This window comes from Triticum aestivum, chromosome 3A (genome assembly GCF_018294505.1).
Source record: "Triticum aestivum cultivar Chinese Spring chromosome 3A, IWGSC CS RefSeq v2.1, whole genome shotgun sequence".
Classification (NCBI taxonomy): Eukaryota; Viridiplantae; Streptophyta; class Magnoliopsida; order Poales; family Poaceae; genus Triticum; species Triticum aestivum.
Genome location: NC_057800.1, coordinates 457,357,437 through 457,371,264, shown reverse-complemented (window position 1 = coordinate 457,371,264; position 13,828 = coordinate 457,357,437). Strand labels below are relative to the sequence as shown.

General features: G+C 47.5%; 2 protein-coding genes across 2 annotated transcripts in view; both read left to right on the top strand.

Moving 5' to 3' along the window:
- The window catches only part of LOC123061637 (vacuolar protein sorting-associated protein 25), a gene marked incomplete in the record, with an annotated part of 4,385 nt that extends 1,038 nt beyond the window's left edge, over positions 1 to 3,347 (top strand). Inside the window, 5 exon segments of the mRNA XM_044484816.1 lie at positions 1,290 to 1,429; positions 1,687 to 1,740; positions 1,870 to 1,958; positions 2,060 to 2,129; positions 3,070 to 3,347. Coding sequence (XP_044340751.1) covers positions 1,290 to 1,429; positions 1,687 to 1,740; positions 1,870 to 1,958; positions 2,060 to 2,129; positions 3,070 to 3,191 — 475 coding nt within the window.
- Positions 3,348 to 3,644: 297 nt separating this feature from the next.
- Positions 3,645 to 9,895, top strand: LOC123061638 (ubiquitin-conjugating enzyme E2 5A). The gene is made up of 5 exons (XM_044484817.1): positions 3,645 to 4,363; positions 4,462 to 4,550; positions 8,391 to 8,518; positions 9,335 to 9,439; positions 9,552 to 9,895. The coding sequence occupies exons 2-5, from the start codon at positions 4,481 to 4,483 to the stop codon at positions 9,690 to 9,692; spliced, it is 444 nt and encodes a 147-aa protein (XP_044340752.1). The 5' UTR covers positions 3,645 to 4,363; positions 4,462 to 4,480; the 3' UTR covers positions 9,693 to 9,895.
- Positions 9,896 to 13,828: the final 3,933 nt, after the last annotated feature.

Genomic DNA, 13,828 nt, shown 5'->3' with positions numbered 1-13,828 from the left:
CGACACACACCGCTCCCCCCTCACAGCAGTAGTGTCACATGTTTGAACATTTTGCATGATTTGTCATTCTGCAGTATGTGTAGCCGTATAGGGGGAGTAGGAGATTCTTAATCAGTGCTTGGTAACAAAGTTGTGCAGTTAACTTCTGCTCCAACTACTATGGTAGTAATGAAATTGCTTTTCACTGAATTACTCCCTTCGTTCCAAAATACTCCCTCCCTTCACAAATATAGGATGTTCTAACTTTTTTCTGAATAGGATGTTATATCATTTTAGTGTGTTTGTTCTCTTATTTCAGTCCATATGTTGTCCATATTGGAATATCCAAAACATCTTATATTTGTGAACAGAGGGAACATTTGTTACCACTACTATGGAGTATTTGTTTGGCAATGATTTACTGTGCAAATTGTACAAAAAAGTGGTTCGTGATTTTTGTATATACCCTGCCCTTTCATAACGGTTAAACTTATATACTCCTTCCATTCCAAAATAATTGAATTTCTAGGTTTCTCTTAAGTCAAACTTCTTTTAAGTTTGACAATGTCTATTAAAATATGCCAACATCCAAAACACCAAATTAGTTTTATCAGATTCGTCCCAAAATATATTTTCATATTATATATACTCCTATTTGATGTTGTAGATGCCAATATATTTTCTATATGCATGGTCAGGCTTAAAGAAGTCTGACTTAGGACAGACCTAGAACCTCAAATATTTTGGAACTGAGGGAGTATCATATAATCATGGAGTACATTGTAAATCATGTAAATTTCTTTAATCTCTCATCCCTTGTTTTATTCTGAGCTAGCTTGTCAATAAGGTATGAAATGACATTTTATAGATTTGAAATGAAAAACACGGGGTGGTTAATGTTATTGTGTAAGTGAAGAATGAATATGTAAGCAGGATTTGTAGATCAGGATCACTAAAGGAATTGTGTTAGTAAGCTTAAGCACTTGTTTCTTCAGAGAATCTGCCGTCGGTTAAAACTCAAATGTCTCTCTTTGCAAATTTCTACTTCATAGCATCCATGGTATTTGGTTCAGAGTGTCTAAGCCTATCTATTTTGATATGTGATGTTAAGATCATCTTTCTTTCATATCCCAATAGTGTGTGTAGCAGTTGAAGCATTTCCTTGCTTTACTAATTCTTACATTTGTTTTAGTAGTGTAAGTGAATTTTTGTGTATGTTGTCTTAAAACAAACTCTGAAAACTTCTGTTAAACACTAATTTTGATATTTTCATGGACTGATAATAATATCATGAGAACATTTGTTCCCAGTTTGCAGCCTGTGAGAGAAACACGTGAAAAGCAAGTGCAGCTATGGAAAGAGCTGATACTTGATTACTGTAGAAGTCAAAAGATGTATATAATCTCCCTGGAAGAAGATTTTCCGTTGTTCTCCAATCCAAAGATTGAGAGTAAGTCGTATTTGTCTGAACCTTGTGTTTTGACTACTACTCTTCTGCAAGACTGCAATTCAGCAAAAATATGTCTTACTGTGTTGAAAGTGCTATGACATAGTGATCTGGCATGATGGTAATGTGTTCCTAAGGCCTACTATGGAGCCTATTGAGCATGCCGGACTAGTGTATACATGAAAATTTTGTTCACTCGATGAGTTTACAATGCATTTGGACATTCCTATTGACGTTACACTGAACTTGCATGCTTTCAGGATCTCTAAGCTATGAAGCAAAGGAAGTGTTCCTTGCAGCTCTTGTTAGTGAAGGTTTATTCTGCACAACATTAAACCTTTAGTTATTGTTGTAGCTGTGTGTAGTTTTGTTTTTCTAGGTAATGGACGCCTTTATTACCCCTGGCCTGTGTGCAACTACTTAAAGCCAAGTTCAAACTGCAGGGCGCGCAGAGTGGATTGACAAAAATCACAAGAAGTGTCTCGTTCTTTGGCTGCGGATTCAAGATTGGGCTAACTGCATATTAGACTTCGTAAGACTTTGTATTCTATTAAACATGTTTCTTTCGAAGCTATCAATTTATCAATGAGTAGTGGCAGTGACTTAATATTTATCTATGTGTTATGCTTGTAGGTAAAGGAAAATGGGTTGGAAGTAACAACAATTGAAGATATACGCTCTGGAATTGAAACACATGGGACCGGTAAGTATACCAAACTTCATGGTGATGAGATTAGATTTTCCATTGAGAACCGAGCTCTAGCTCGGTTGGCTTGGAGCTTATGGTGTAAGCCCACCCACTCACGTTCGATCCGCGGAAGGCTCATTTCTATCTAAGTGAACACACAGTTAATGGAGGGCTTCTCCCCCATTTAGCCAACAAGATTAGATTTTTCATTTTGAATATTTCCGTGACGCTAAGCTTATTTTCTTGCTTTGAAGCAATTTGCGGTAGAAACAGTAATATACATGTACTCCCTCCGTTCCTAAAGATTTGTCTTTCTAGATATTTCCACAAGTGACTACATACGGAGCAAAATGATTGAATCTACACTCTAAAATATGTCTATATACATCCGTATGTGGTAGTCCATTTGAAATATCTAAAAAGACAAATATTTAGGAACAGAGGGAGTAGGATTTAGACTTGGCTAGCTGTTGGATACACATTTCCATGTTTACCCAACTTGTCATGTGGGCTTGGTATTATAGCGGGCACAAGCCTCAGGAGGAGCCGTCTGGCTAAGCCTAGGCTGATAAGTTCTTTTTTCTTGATTCCCTAGTTGGTTAGTTTGGATAAGAATCTATTGGAATATGCAGTTACACTTTTCCTTTTAGGGGTGGCTATTCTATAAAGCCAGGGATAATCTATGTTATATGATGAATGAATAAGCCAGAGGTTATCCTCTGAAAACCCTGTTCCTGCTGCTATCACGCCATGATGCAACCTCCCCTGCACAGCTACGCTCTGGAGCTTAGGCCGTGACATAAGTTGGTGTTGGTGCCTCATTACTAATGCACAGCCCATAATTCGCAAAAAAGAAAAGAAAAGTAATACATAGGCCATGCCCCTCGCTCATAATAAAAGTTGTCTTAGTATTGTGGCCAGTTTGAATCATTCTCTCCTGTGGCGCCTGTTGCAGAACTTGCGGGAATTGATCGTGGTGTCCTCATGCGAGCTTTGAGGCTGCTGGAACAGAAGGGAAAGGCAGTTATCTTTAAGGGCAGTTCAGCAGACGATGAAGGCGTCAAATTTTCTGTTTAAACTTTGTGTACTAGCCCCCAACTAACAGATGAATAATCTCGACCGGTGTCCTTGAACATGATACATCCCTTCTTACCCGTACACTGATCACATCCTTCCGGCGTGTTTATCGGCATCATTCAAACCTTGATATTTATTTGCTCTATTCACATTTCCCGAACTGTTGTATTTAGCCTTCTATTCATCTTCAGCATATATACCTATAAAACTGCATGTTGTGTGTCTCATAAGGCTCAACTAGTGTCTCAGCATATATTCAGAACCAATCGTTGATTGATATATGGCTTGTTAGAATGGAAGGAATTTGAACAAGTAAAATAAAATAAAATAGGGTAAGCTTATCAAGATAGCACGCTTCAGCTGGAAGAAAGGAATGTATTCTAGAAACTAGTGTCAGTTTCTCACACATTGCAGTTCAATTCCCGCAGATTCTTGTGACGCACGCTCCATTAGCGTTTTTGATACTAGAACGGCTCTTATAGTATTATGGACCGAGGGAGGGAGTAGCTTTCTTGTGTTAACATCACTATCGGTTGTCAGGCAATCAGCCACCCAAACAAAAAGCCGGGTTCCACTCATGTCCACTTGGGCTGCATGAATTGGATTCTCTCGCCCCGTCACTGACATGCAGGCCACGAGGAATCAATCAGTCGGCAGGGCCTCCCACCAGAATCTGCAGATTCTTTATTTTTCATTCACGATTATTATAATATCAGGAGGAGACGCGGCTGCCTTTCCGTCGGTGTCACTCCACGTCAGTTCTCTCCATCCATCAATCTATTGGCGTTGATTGAGAGAAGAAAAGAAGGGTATAACCCTGTTCATCAGCAGCCACTAATACGAAAGGGGGTCGGTGCAAGTGCAGCGGATGGATGGGGCATTTGATCTGATGCCACCCGCCTTTGCCGATCAGCCATGGCACCGCACCACTAAAAAGTAAGCAAGCAGGTCCCAACCGCATTGAAGGACGATTCGACGGAAACGAATAAATAAAACCAGCACGCAAACCTGCATCAAGACAGACAGACAGCGAGCAAAGGAACGGGAGGCCCATTTACATATATAGCCCTGCTGCTCCTGGCCCCTTTCCCCAGTTCCGTCCCATTATTGGTTCTTGCGAGGAGGGGGGCGGAGAAACGGAAGCAGGAGGCAGAGAGGAGATCGAGCCAGAGGTTTGTTCCGTTCCAGTTCCTCTTTGTGATGTGTACTAACCTGTTTATGGCAGCAGATTTGATGGTTTCTCTGCTCTGGTTCTTGGGGGGAAAAACAGGGCGGCGAGCAAGGGCGCGATGGCGTCCAAGAGGATACAGAAGGAGCTTAAGGATCTGCAGAAGGACCCCCCTACCTCATGCAGCGCAGGTCTTGCTCCTTTCTTGCTTCTTTTGGTCTGGATTTTGCACTTCTAGGACATGCCCTTGTGTGAAGAGTCAGATTTTTGTGCGTATGCTATGCTTCGGAATGACTTGCTGTGCACACGCTCGCGTCTTCCGTGACTGTACCGGCCGCGAAAGAATGCTTTGCTTGACAGCTATTTGGAGTGACGCTTTATGCTCTGCTTGCCCCAAAAGGGGAAGGGGAGAAGGTGCGATGTGTGCTTGGAGTTCTTGGTGAAAACTACCCGTGAACTTGGGACTTTCTTTTTCTTTTTTTTTGCGGGGAGCATGAATCTGGACTTGGATCAACGGTGCTATGTACTGACATGTGGCCTTGTTAAACCCGCGTCACAGGCAAAGAAGGCTGCCTGCAATGAGAGCCTTAGCTCGATTGTTAGGTATGCGGTTGTGCAGTCTAACCAGCCGGGTTCAATTCTTAGAATTGTCAGGTGATGCACAAGGGTTTCCCCCGTTTATTGAGGACCAAGCTTGATGTGTGGTCACTCATCAAGCTAAAATCTTGGTACTCACAAATAATATATTGGAGGACCATGCTTGATATGTGGTGAGACTACACTTCAAGATAAAAATCTTGGTACTCATACTAAAAAGGGTGTGTGCATCCCTAGTTGGTGCAGAGGCCGGGAAGTGAAATTCTCCCCCCAAATAAGGTTTCTGGAGAATCGGGCCAAAAAGCCCTCTCTCTCCTCTTGTCGCCCCTGTGTGGTGGTTGTCGGCCGCTGTTGTTGCATGGCAGCACAGTAGCCTGCATCTGGTTTGGCGGTGGTGTTCTGGCTGTGTTCTTGCTCGATGTGGCATCACCTGATGGTGCCGCAAGAGTTGGGCGATGGGACGGCGGCCCGGCTTCTTCGATGGTAGCGCCTCCGTGGTTAAGTGGATGATGGAGTGGTTGGGTCTTGCAGTGGTGACGGCCTCCTTGAGGATGGCGGCAACAGATCAGGTTCGATGCGGCTCAGTGAGTGACATGTGTCTCTTCTAGAGGCGTCAGAGCATGCCTGTCGCCGGCAGGTGAAGCCACCGGCGGGTGCTACGCACGATGTCTCATGCGGAGACGTCAAATCATGCCTGACGGCAGGTGCTGCATGGTGGCTCTGGTGGAGGTGTCATGTTATGCATGTTGTTGTTGGATCGAAGGTGGCGCGTCAGTGACCGAAGGCGAGGCTGTATGGGACTTCTTGACTTCCGGTTCCTTTTCCTGCGGTACTCGGCTGGCTAGGCGTCGGTAGCCGAACAAGTGTTGATGGTAGAGGTGACCTCAATGACGAGCATGTGCACTCCGGTGGAAACACTAGATCTCCGATCAGGTTATGTCGACGCACGCCAGCATCGTGCCCTTGCTGAAGGTGGTGGATGGAAGCTTGGCTTTAGGGATGAAAATCTTGAGACCGACCTTGGGTTGGACTCGTCATCATCGGCGCACGTCCGAAGATTCCTTCTCGCAAGAAGCAGTGCGATGAAGCGGCGGCGGCGGCAGCGGCGGGGAACCTTGTCTAGCCCGAGGAGGACAAGGGACCAGGCTGATGATGGCCTGCGGCGACTCAATGCAAGAGGGGCCGATGATCCCCGCGCCACCGCGGCATGCCAGGGAATCTGGCTCTCACCCCTCGAAGAAATTCTGAACCAGGAGGTTGCCCCATTGATAGCAAGTGTGCAATCTCAATCTACAAGAACCCAGTTCTCCATGATCGCAACAAGCATATCGATCTCCGCTATGACTTAATTGAGAACAGTAATGGGACCGCGGAGTTCATCGGCATGAACAAGCAGAAGGCTGATATCCTGATGAAGTCCCTTGGGCGTGTACGATTCCGGAGCTTCGAGCCTTGATCGGCATCGTCGACATCGCCATCCTCTCATGACAGGGTTGAAGAGGGAGATTGTGGCCTGTTAAACCCTGCCGCTCGCGTCGCAGGCAAATAAGTCTGCCATGGCAGCATTTTTGGCCCAACCCAAAAACCGTTGCATATGGCAGCAGCCCTTTACCGTCGGTCTTTTTTTTGTTAGAATTTTTTCAGCAGTTTAGTTAGCTTTTGCCCAGAGGATGCGGTCTGTACACTCCTCGACGACTTTGTAGCATGCATAGCACTAGCTCGGGACATGTGATTACATGTTTGGTAGTGGAGCATGAGCTACGACTTGTTTCCCTTTTCTGAAGAAATAAAAGCAGGAAGAAAGAGCAGAAAAGCTGCAATATTACGCAGCGCAAAATTCAATGTCTTGCTCGTTCTGTTGTGCCCACAGCTCGTGGTTCAGGGTAACATGACACAGTTTGTCCAACGGTAACTGATGCAATCACGCAATCAGTGATTAATATCACAGTGATTCACGGAGATACGGTGTTTACCCTTAGGCGATCTGACAAACGACATTAGTCTCGTCATGGTGGATACTGTAAGTCTTGTCAATACAATTAGAATAAAATCCCTGGCTGGATATTGGGATATTTGGTGGGGTTTAGTTCCAAGCTGGCCTGAACATAAGCGGCAGCCATTTCGAAATTGTTCAAAGTAATTAAACATCTGATATGTGAGGATGGGCCTCTGAATACACTTCAGTTGTAACTTATAAGGTTTTGATTAAAGAACTGTTATTTCCAAATTAATGCATCGTTTAACAGTAAGATTCAGATAATTAAAACAGGTGTTCATTAAGAAAAGATATGGGTAGCTTGACTTATTTCTGGGGAGATCTAGCTACCTATTGATTTGTGTTTTGTTTTTATGTTTCCCAACAAATGCTTTCACTAGAACTAGCTATGTCAACGCTGGTTTCTGTGGGTAACGTGTGAAGCAATGTTATATTGGTGTCTAGAACACTGGCTGTATTAGATCTGATAATGGACCAGGTGCATTCCTTCTTATTTTGCAGCAACGTCATCATCTTTTCACATTGATGACACCAAACTATTGAAAATAAAATAAATTAAGTTTTTACTTCTAGTTCTAGATCAGTTGTATATATGCAGAGTGAACATGCAGGGTACAGCTCACCCATGTATTACGCATCGCAGTACTAGGTTGGCATGACATGGTTATAACTTTTATTGGAAAGAATGTAGCAAACTGTCCCCTATGTTTCTATACTGGCACAACAGATATCTCACTTCAATCTGATGGTCCCTGAACTTGAGGATCGTGCATTGTATTATTGTCTCAACTGAGGTCCAAGCAGCATTTAATTTAATTACCAAATAGCAACTAACGACCATGTCGCAATTTGGGTTTATTTAAGCATAAGTTTGGCCATGCTTGTGACTATTCTGCATTTTGTTTGCCGATGTGTACTTGAATATGCAATCTTATGAGCTCGGCACACTAGTGTAACTACTCCCAACTCATGCAACCACACGGGCTAGCAGTTCAAAAATATTTTTGTTTCTGTGGATTCAAGAAAAAAATGTCTGCATAATACCGTTTTTATTATGCAATATACTATATTTGATATGGAACTAAAATTTATATCGCAGAATTATCTCAGGGTACAACTGTATGTAGAATTGTCTTGGATGTATCGTCAATTAATATTTCTCACTTGACCGCACAATGCTTTTTGGATGGTGCGCGAATTTGCAATCCAGTTATCTTGGGCCAATCAAGTAACACTGATGTAAATTTTGTCTACAAGGATGGTTACTGACGTTTAGTCATTTTTTCCCATCAATTTGTTTTGTTTGACATTGTTTGATACCCCTAGTCTTCTTGTAAGTTCATTTCTGTGTCAAGTATAGCTAGTCGACATGTCTATTAGATAAGATGGTTATAATGCGAACATAGCTAGTTGATGATGATATGATACTATTTTACAGGTCCTGTGGGTGAAGATATGTTCCATTGGCAGGCAACAATAATGGGCCCATCTGACAGCCCATATTCTGGTGGAGTTTTCCTAGTTACTATCCACTTCCCTCCTGATTATCCTTTCAAACCACCAAAGGTACTTGGCACTAGCCTAATTGTCAGTTGTTTCTCTGCATTTCTTCTGTTTCATATGTACTTTGTAAAATTTTGAATCGTATATGTCTGAGGTCATTTCACAGTTCACATCTAAGAACGGAACTCTGACAGATGTGGTTCATTTCTGTTTGTGTTGGTAACACACACAATTTTATTTAGTTCATTGGTTCGGTTTATCTTTTTGGCTTTCTTTTCTGGTCTTTTATAAAGCCTTACATGGGTTTCAAATGTGTGGTAGCTTTAGAAATCCATGTTTATAAGTACTCTGCAATAGATTAACGGTCGGGCTCCATGCCTCTAAGCACACTTGCTGAAGACATTTGATGGCTTAGAAGGAGCCGTTTCATTTGAACTGGTTCTGAATGGTAGATTTGGGCGGCAACTACTAAGTAAGGTGGATTTGTTGTATGTGTTTGGGTAAGATGGGGCTTCAGTTAGATTCTTATATAGAGTTGGTAAATTACACCTATGGTCCTGCAAAAGTGAATGCACGGTCCGTGAAGTTTGAAATATTTGCGGTGTACACAAACACTTTTTTCTATGTTGTTTAGAACCACAGAATTGCTTTGCAGTGGTTGTGCGGCCACATTAATCACTTAGGTGTTCATCCGCTTATTCGTAAGGCAAAACAACTAACTGAACTGAAAAGTTATCGAAGCTCTATGGTTTCTGATTATCTTGTGCAAAAGCTTAAAAGTTTCAGTCGGGAAGTTCACTTGCCATACTGAATACCATCCATAGCTTTTACATTACAAAAAATGCAAAGTATGAACCCTCTTCCTTATGCAACATGCAGGTGGCATTCCGCACCAAGGTGTTCCATCCAAACATCAACAGCAACGGGAGCATTTGTCTGGACATCCTCAAGGACCAATGGAGCCCCGCTCTGACCATTTCCAAGGTTTGCTAGTTTCCTCTCCCTCTCCGGTGCAAGTTGGTTGCAATTGCTTGGTTCTTCTTCACAGTGGAGTTGAGCTCATCTGCTGCTACTCTGTCGGGTTACATACATGCAGGTGCTGCTGTCCATCTGCTCCCTGCTGTGTGACCCGAACCCTGATGACCCTCTGGTCCCTGAGATCGCCCACATGTACAAGACGGACCGGCACAAGTACGAGAGCACCGCCAGGACCTGGACGCAAAGGTATGCCATGTAATGCAAGACGGCGGATGGGTCGCCGGAGTCAGTCTTGTTTGTAACATTCTCGATCAGTTCGTGTGTGCCCGCCCAGTGTGTCACCTGTCTGTCAAACTGGCACTCGTTGCTCAACTGTGTCACCTGGCGCAGTGACTTGGAACATGGAACCGGTGTTGCATATTTTGGATTCAGATAAATGTAGCCACCTGCCTGCCACTTAAATTGCTTACCCGTTGCAATTTTTTGTGCTTTAAATTGCTTACCCGTTGCGTGCTTTGGCGGGCATCGCCTGTATGCCGGACACCCGTACTAGTACTGGTCTGATCATGCGCAGGGGTTCTATCAGGTGGCGTCAAAACAATCAATTACAGTGTAGTACTGTACTAATGATAACGCCAGTAGCGGCTTGCTGTGTATGAATATGATGATTCGGGTTGGGACTTCAAATTTGCGTCTTAGTTCAAGAGAGTAAGAGGCTAGTTGTCAGGAGTTGAGCTGTAAATCGGGTGGGGCGAGATGTCAGGCTGTCCTCTGTGCAAGCACGCAGTGTTCAGTGTGCATGCGTTTCTCACCGCACCTAAACTAACTTTAACCAAAGAGGTGTTTGAATGGTAGGGTTAGGTTGACAATAAATGCTCTTTCTTAATCATTTGGCTACTTGGAACCCTATTTCCTGCTGGATTTGACGGAGCGAGCCCTGGCCGAGGCAGACGGGGATGCGCCCGGCAAGGAGCCGCGCCGGCCTCTCGCACAGCCCGCCAATCGAATTCGCTGTCCCTGCGCAAGGAGTCGCGCTGGTTGAGGCCGACGGGGACGGGCCGCGCAAGGAGCTGCGACTGCTTATCGGCGGGCGGACGGGCCGCAGGAAGACGAGGGGGTTGGAAGGGAGGATAGGGCGGGGCTGGTTACCGGGGGCAGACGGGAGCGCGGATATGGAGATGCGCCTTCACGGGCGGTGTGAGAGGGAGGGAGGAAGAGGACGAGATGCTTCGAGGAAGTGGGGAGAGCGACTGAGCGAGAGAAAAATGTGTCTTTTTAGTGGTCCTAAAGAGAACTAACCCAAATAAGCACCTCTTGGATGGGTTAGATTTTTTGAATGAGTTAGATGCATCTAACCCGAACTAATCCTCTTATTTGAATATTTTTGAGTTAGTTGAGTCCAAACTAACCCAAACTACTCATGAAACCAAACGGGGCCTTCGGGACCATCTCCTTTTGAGCATCTCTACTAGTGCCTCCAAGAAGCCTTCCCAAGCCACTTTTTGGGTGCTGGCGGGCAAAAATCGCCCCACTCGAGCCCCCAACTCATCGTTTTTCGCCGGTAGAAGCAAAAATTCCCGCCGTCGATCCCATACGACACCCAGCGCACCGAGGGGCTCCTGGGGGGCTTAATTTCGCCTTTTTGTGGGCGCTGGCCCACCTGCCAGCGGCTCTCTCTCCTGTTAACTCACTTTTGTGGGCGCTGGCCCACCCACGTGCTCCCTTCTCTTTCTCTTTCCCTTCATGCACGCGGGCATCGAACCCCACTCCCTTCCCCGCCGCCTGGCACGCCTCGTCGCTGGTCCTCGTCGACGCCGGAGACCTGCTCGTGCCCGACGCCGAGGCGGCGACCGAGGAGGCCACCACGTTCCGCGCCCGTCCTCCGCGCCGCGGGCGTCACCGTCGCGGCCTCCACGGCCACGGTCGCCTGGCACGCCCTGTTTGCCGCTCCCACGCCTTCCGCCTCCCCGCCGGCCCCGCCACCTTCTCCCTCGAGCACCCGCTGCTCCTCGCCGGCCTGGCCCCCTCCGGCGCCCCGCTGAGCCAGCCCCTCACCCCGACCGAGCAGGACATTCGCGCCTGCCTTGTCGTCGAGAAGGAGAGGCCTGGGCGCGGACGCGGGAAGCCAGGGGACGCATCGGCCAGGGGCGCGGGCGCGCGGCGGCTGATGGGGTTATGTACCTAGGGTAGGGTCATGGACCTGATCCAAGTAACTTACCCCAGAACATCCTTAGAAGAGGTCGCCTTCCAGTCGACCAACGAAGATTCACTCGACTAGCCTGAAGGACTCGACCACGAAGACTCACTCGACCACCAGGAGGTCAAGAGGCACTCTGCACTGCAACGGCCTGTAATCAAGTAGTCTTTATGATAGTAAAGGCACTTTATGTGGGGCGTTACCAGTAACGCCCCAGACTTAACTCACCTTAAACCCTCTCCTACGTGGGCTGGCTGGGGTCCTGGCGCACTCTATATAAGCCACCCCCCTCCACAGGCAGAGGGGGTCGGCACCTTGTAATTCATACATTCATAATCCACTCGACCGCCTCCGGGCTCCGAGACGTAGGGCTGTTACTTCTTCCGAGAAGGGCCTGAACTCGTACATCCTTTGTGCTTACAACCTCTCCATAGCTAGGACCTTGCCTCTCCATACCTACCCCCCACTCTACTGTCAGGCTTAGAACCACGACAGTTGGCGCCCACCGTGGGGCAGGTGTTTTAGCGATTTTGTGGAGAAGTTGCGATTCTTCCGAGTACTCTCATCATGGTGTCTGCTGGAGTTTTGGTCAAGGGTCAAGAGATCCGTCTCGGCACTCTCACCTTCATCGCCGACGACTCCGCATGGCTCCAGGAGGCTCCACTCGACGTAGATGCGCTCCCCGTCCGCGGTGCGACGCATTTTCGCGCATGTGTCCGCGGCGTTCTGCTGCGGCAACCGTCGACCCAGTATCGGTCGGCTCCTCCATCGTCCACCCTCCCGGTCTCCCGCCAGCGCAAGCGCTCAGGCCGGTCGAGGCTTCAGCGATGGGTGAGTCACGCGGTGGCTCGCCAATCGGCCACTACGCAAGTTGCGGCAATCGAGCCCAACGAATCTCTCTACGGCTTGTTCGATCAGTCGACTGGCTCCGGAGAGACCGCATCCGAGTGCGGAAGCAGTGATCCAGCGGCGGAAATCTTGATGGTCGACGGGCCCCACAGCCCTCCTGGCTTCGCCCGAGGTGGTGGAGCAGGTGACGGCGGCGACCCTGCACGAGACTACGAAGAGTACCAGCCCGAGCCACTCGACTCTCTGCAAAGAGGAGAGCTTCGCCGCAGGAACGAGGATCCCCTGCGTATTCCCATCGCAGGAGAAACCCCCGAGGCTCGTGCCTTGGAGGAGGCGCGTCTGGCCAATTTGGCCGAGCGCACTCGACTGGAGAACCTTCAGCGAGCACTCGACGAGCGCGCGCGGCAACGAGTTCCCGACACCAGTCGACGTCAACTCTTCCCGCCGACTCAGGTATATCGAACCCCAATTCAGAATTTAGCAGCTGCGACCCGTATAGCAGAGTCCATTCAGCCTTCGCAGTCGGAAGCTGGCAGAGGTTTGCTGCAGATCAGGGATCTGCTCCGGGCAGCAGGAGATCAGAATTCAGCCGTGTCTCAGTCGCGCAACAGAATCCACAGTCGATCTGTCACTGTGAATACGGTTCAGTCGGCTCACAGCCCCAGATCGCCTCCGCGGCGCGAAGGGCGTGAGAATCGGCGAGATCAATATGGCGACAGACTCGACCGAGATGATAGGCGTCGAGTACCCTATTCCCCTCCGAGGGGTGGGTCTTACGCTCCTCGGCAGCCAGATGATAGGCGTCAGTACAGTACAGGGCGTAGGGTTCCAGTTGACCCCAGAGAGCCAGGCTTCGACGCACGATCCATTATCGTGCAAGGGTTGGTCGACCGGAACAGAGCCCATCGAGGCGCACTCGACAGAGATGTACCCACGAGCAGTCGAGTACATGTTTCTGGTCCTGAATGTTTCAGCAGAGCTATCAGAGCCGCAGTTATCCCCCCCCAATTTCAGGTTGGCAACAGGAGTCAGCAAGTTCACTGGTGAGTCTAAGCCTGAAACTTGGCTTGAAGACTACCGAGTGGCAGTTCAGATCGGTGGTGGGAACGACGAGGTGGCCATGAAGCATTTGCCCCTCATGTTGGAAGGTTCTGCCAGGGCATGGTTGACTCAATTACCTCCTAGCAGCATTTACACTTGGGAAGATCTGTCCCGAGTGTTCGTCAGAACGTTTGAAGGGACTTGCAAGCGACCAGCGGGATTGACAGAGTTGCAAGTCTGCGTGCAGAAAACTAATGAGACTCTCAGAGAGTATATTCAGAGGTGGATCACTTTGCACCACACTGTGG